The 5029-nt window shown below is 38.7% G+C and overlaps 1 protein-coding gene across 1 annotated transcript; it reads left to right on the top strand.

The window, feature by feature from the left end:
- Positions 1 to 3461: 3461 nt before the first annotated feature.
- Positions 3462 to 4037, top strand: LOC134232100 (uncharacterized). Its single transcript, XM_062714060.1, has one exon. It carries the CDS (start codon positions 3462 to 3464, stop codon positions 4035 to 4037), a length of 576 nt encoding a protein of 191 aa, XP_062570044.1.
- Positions 4038 to 5029: the final 992 nt, after the last annotated feature.

Genomic DNA, 5029 nt, shown 5'->3' with positions numbered 1-5029 from the left:
TCCCCCGAAGTATGAAGCCGTGATGAAATCAAGAGTGATTTCCGGTACAAAATCCAAAGAAGGGATATTAGTGCCTCTTAAATTGTTTGTCCACACGCATGGACTCGCAATTGCGCATGTGTTAGTGAATTCCGAAGATGGAGTTATTTATGCGCGTGTGTTTAACCCAGGCGACAGCGAAGTTTGTGTTAAGAAGAACACAGAGATTGCATTATTAACACCAATTAAGGATGTGTTGGACTCCTTAAAAAGCAAAGATGTGGAGGTGTGTAATGTAACAGTGGGAAATGGATCAGCTGAACTTCCCGAGTTTTTGTGTAATATGTTTCGCGAAGGATGCGAAAACCTGTCCCCGGAACAAGCAAGTGAATTCAAGACATTTTTATTAAATCAGCAAGACGCATTTGCTGACCCCAGTCTGCCTGCACAACGTGCGAATTTAGGTGAACATCGCATTGATTTGAGTGACGAGACCCCATTTAAAGAACCAGTGAGGAGAGTTCCCATATTTAAAAGAGACATTTTAGATGCGGAAATTGAAAAGTTAAGGAATCAAGGATTAATAGAGAAATCAACAAGTCCATGGTCGTCACCTTTAGTGTTAGTTCAGAAGAAGGATAAAACTTGGAGACTTTGTGTTGATTATCGAAGGTTAAATGCCCAGACAATTAAGGACGCATATCCGATCCCCAGAATTGCTGACGATTTAGACGCTTTATCTGGATCGAAATGGTTTACATCATTAGACTTAAATATGGCCTATCATCAGATTCCAATGCGTGAGTGTGATAAGGAAAAAACTGCATTTGGAACACCTCGGGGCGGATTATACCAATACAACGTCATGCCTTTCGGTTTGTGTAATGCCCCCGCCACTTTTCAGAGAGTCATTGAGCAAGCACTTAGTGGATTACAATGGCATATTACCGTTCTCTACCTGGACGATATCATCGTATATAGTCGTACATTCGATGAGCACCTGAGAAATCTTAATTCAGTGTTTGATCGCTTGAATTCAGCTAACTTGAAATTGAAGGCGAAGAAATGCAAATTCTTTAGAAAAGAAGTGACATTCTTAGGCCATGTTATTTCAGAAAACGGAGTGAAAACAGATCCTAGTAAAACTGATACAGTCAAGATCTGGAAAACGCCAACAAATGTCAGTGAACTCAGAAGTTTCCTAGGCCTTGTATCTTACTATCGACGATTTATTAAGGACTTTGCAAAGATTGCGAGATGCCTACATGAACTTACCAGCAAAAATAAGATGTGGTCGTGGACTGAAGAATGTGATGAAGCTTTCAAACAATATTTACTTGGTCGTGAATTCACGTTAAGGACAGATCATGGATCTTTAGTGTGGCTACACAAATTTAAAGACCCGGATGGACAGATCGCGAGATGGTTACAGCAGTTAGCTGCATTTACGTTTAAGATACAGCACCGATCAGGAAAGCGACACGGAAATGCCGATAGCCTGAGCAGAATTAATGTACAGGGAGTTACGTGCAAACAATGTAAACTAGATGTTACAGAGGAATATTCAGGACCAATATATAACCACGTAGAACAACTAAGAAGTGTACCCGTAAATGTGAGCAATAATGTGTATTCACTTATTGGATTATTTGACGACGACGACGACGAAGTACTACCTGTGAATTGTAGTAGTGTTTATGTACTAGCTAACCGACCATCACGAGCAAGACAAAAGAAACAGTCAGAGGATTCATTAACTTTGGAAAATATAAGGGAGGCACAGTTGACCGATAAGGATATGTGTAGATTTCTGAAATGGAAAGAAGATTCCGAATTTGAGAAGCCATCGATTAGTTCGATTTCCCCATTAGGATTTGAAAGTAAGTTTCTATATGCTCGTTGGGAATTACTTTCTGTGAAACAAGGTGTATTGTGTATTCGATGGATTGACAGTGATTGTGAGCGATTCCAGATTTGTGTGCCAAAAATTCTAAGGGACAATGTTATGTGGAATTTCCATGATTCAGAAATAGCAGGACACATGGGCGTCAGAAGAACACTGGACAAGATAAACAGAAGCCAGTACTATTGGCCTCATCTCAGGAAAAGTGTACATGATTATGTGACTTCATGTGATATCTGTGAGGAGCGAAAACATCCAAGTAACAAGAAACGCGCATACATGAAAACCTATCTAAGTGGAGTGAAATTCGAGCGAATAGCGGTGGATATAGCTGGCCCATTCCCGAAAACAAACAACGGATTTGTGTATATTCTAGTGATTGCGGACTATTTCACTAAATTTACGGAAATATTCCCTCTTCGTGATATTGAGGCTGAAACAGTAGCAAATATCATATTCCGTGGCTGGATCAAAAGATATGGTTGTCCCCAGGAATTACATTCGGACCAAGGTGTACAGTTTGAAAGCCAGTTATTCCAGGAACTATGTAAAATGTTGCAGATAAACAAAACGCGCACTACCGCTTATCATCCCCAATCAGATGGGATGATTGAACGTTTAAACAGAACTGTGAAAGATGTGCTATCGAAGTATATTTCTGTACATCAAAATGACTGGGATAAATTCTTAGACGGAGTTGTATTCGCATATAACAGCACAGTACATGATACGACCGGGATTACGCCGTACAGAATGGTGTTTGGAGAAGAAATGAAATTACCTGTTGAATTAGTGACAGAAAATGTTAATTGTGAAGAAGACCGTGTTTCTACACCTTCAGAATATGTGCGTACCCTGGAAAATTCCCTTTGTGAATTATACCACATTGTGAGAGATGTGACAGGAAAAGACGTGTGTCGTCAAAAACGTAATTATGATCGAAAAGTGCGAGAGGTAAATTACGATATTGGAGATTTAGTTAGAAGAAATCAACGACAAATAATAAAAGGAACAAAATCAAAATTAGCACGCAATTGGACTGGTCCTTGGTATGTGGTGAAACGATTAAGTGATGTGCTGTACCAAATCCGACATTCAAAAACTTCAAAACCCGTAAATGTCCATACAGACAACTTAAAACCGTACCGAGGGAATAAACATTCTGCCATAACCCCGACGGAATATACAAGTGACCAGACAGTCAACGCCCGCGTCCCCGAGCGACGCGCGACAGCGAGAGGGAGACGTTTTAAGTTGCCGGCAGACACGCGCCATGGTCTTGACCAAAATGATCAGTCACTCGCCGACAACCAATCAGAAGCCAGAACGAGGACTACCCGACATGGACGGGTTATAAAAAGGCCACTTCGTTTCAGAGACAGCAACTTACCAGATGATTTGTGAGATTTGTGGACATTGTTTTAGTACTCGAAGTAATTTGAATCAACACCAGAGAGAACAGCATCAACACCATGTAGAACCATTCAAGTGTTCGTTTTGTCAGAGACTATTTCTAAGGAAATTCAACTTAAAAAGACATTTATCAACAGTGCATAAATCTTCCGATATCGAAAAAGACATGGACCAGAAAAGAAGAAAAGTGGAACGAGAGCGATATGAGGAAACCCAGAAGCCCGTCTACATGCTAAGCCACCTTTACGATGACATTTCCAGTGATAAGGAGTGCCTAAGTGAACCCGTGAATCAGTTTATCGAAAGTGACGATTTAGAGGAAATCTCAGTAAACTCCATGGACTTCGATTTTATCGATGGATTACTCGGAGAAAGTGACTCTATTAGTGACGAGAGGATAGTTATCTCGGAAGACGGGAACGATAACATGGATACTCGTCAAGTGATTGTGTGTGATGACACTAATTCTGACTGTGATAACGATTCCATAATGATCGAAACAGACGATAACAACAATCGCGCTGTGACGAAGACTACAATCTGCCTCGTAATGAACCGGACCGTGGGACGGGACCCTTGCGGGACTGAGGAAATTACACGCGACTCGCAGATTGTGTATTCTGAAGACGTGAACCCCGAAGACATTGACTTTGAATCAGTAGCTTCAGACATTTTAAGTGAGGTCCCCAAACATTTCACTGATCCACATGTACATGTGAAACTTGTAAAGGGAAATTTGTGATTTGGTTGTATATATAAGTTGTAAATAATTCTGAAAATTTTTAATCTAAATATGATAACTTGTCATGTTTATATTATTTCAAGACAGGAGAAATGTTTTGTTTTACGCTATGTTTCATTGTGTCATTGTTATTATTTTTTTATGATTATTTTTGTGTTTATTATCTTGTTTAACTATGTAGATTGAAGATTCCGTACATTTTCTTTGTTGTAAATAGTCAGTTTCTTTTGAACGGAGTCAAAAACTTAAGTGGGGGGAAGTTGTAACGGTCTTTAATTATTTCATTTATGTTTGTTTATATTTGATTCCGTTATATTATAATTATAGAAACCTGTAGTCTTTGTTTACGTACCATTGCTCCTCGCGAGCAATGGTCAACAATTATGTAATGACCAAAAACGCATTGCTCCTCGCGAGCAATGGCCTAAAGATATATATAGGGGGGATGTTCTCAGACGAGAACACTTGCTCACTTGCTCAGAATCTGTACTTATGTGAACATTGGATTATATTATTGTTTTAATACTGGAATTATATATGTGTGATTATTGGATGTTATTGTGATTTTATTATGATGTGTAAATAGTGTAAATAAACTTTTAAACGTACTTTGCGTAATTCATTCAGAGGATTGAAAATAAAGAGTTATCGCTCTTTGAACGCTACGGCGACGTTACACTAGTTTTTCTGAATATTTTGAAACCAAATTTTTGATTGTATACCTTCTAAATTCTTATTAAAAATCGAACTGAAAACAATGCAATTTTAAAAAGATAACGCTATTAAACGTTGAATAACGTCGCATAACGTTATTGATATTTGGAACGTTATTGTTACTAAATAACCTTTTGTATTCGTTAGAAATTATTTTTTGTACATGTATTTAAGGTTTTCAATGCCCCCCCCCCCCCCCCAATTTTAGCATCTATATGATCGTATACATTGTTAAATAGCGATAAATCTGCTGGGGAAAAAACGACAATTTTTTCTAT

This window comes from Saccostrea cucullata, unplaced genomic scaffold (assembly GCF_032062105.1).
Source record: "Saccostrea cucullata isolate Sc308-1 unplaced genomic scaffold, CSIRO_AGI_Scuc_v1 ctg12722, whole genome shotgun sequence".
Taxonomy (NCBI): domain Eukaryota; kingdom Metazoa; phylum Mollusca; class Bivalvia; order Ostreida; family Ostreidae; genus Saccostrea; species Saccostrea cuccullata.
This window is presented reverse-complemented; position numbering and strand designations above follow the sequence as displayed.

Coding starts and splice junctions, on each gene's coding strand:
- LOC134232100 (XM_062714060.1), top strand. CDS start 3,462: ATGGACCAGAAAAGAAGAAAAGTGGAACGAGAGCGATATGAGGAAACC.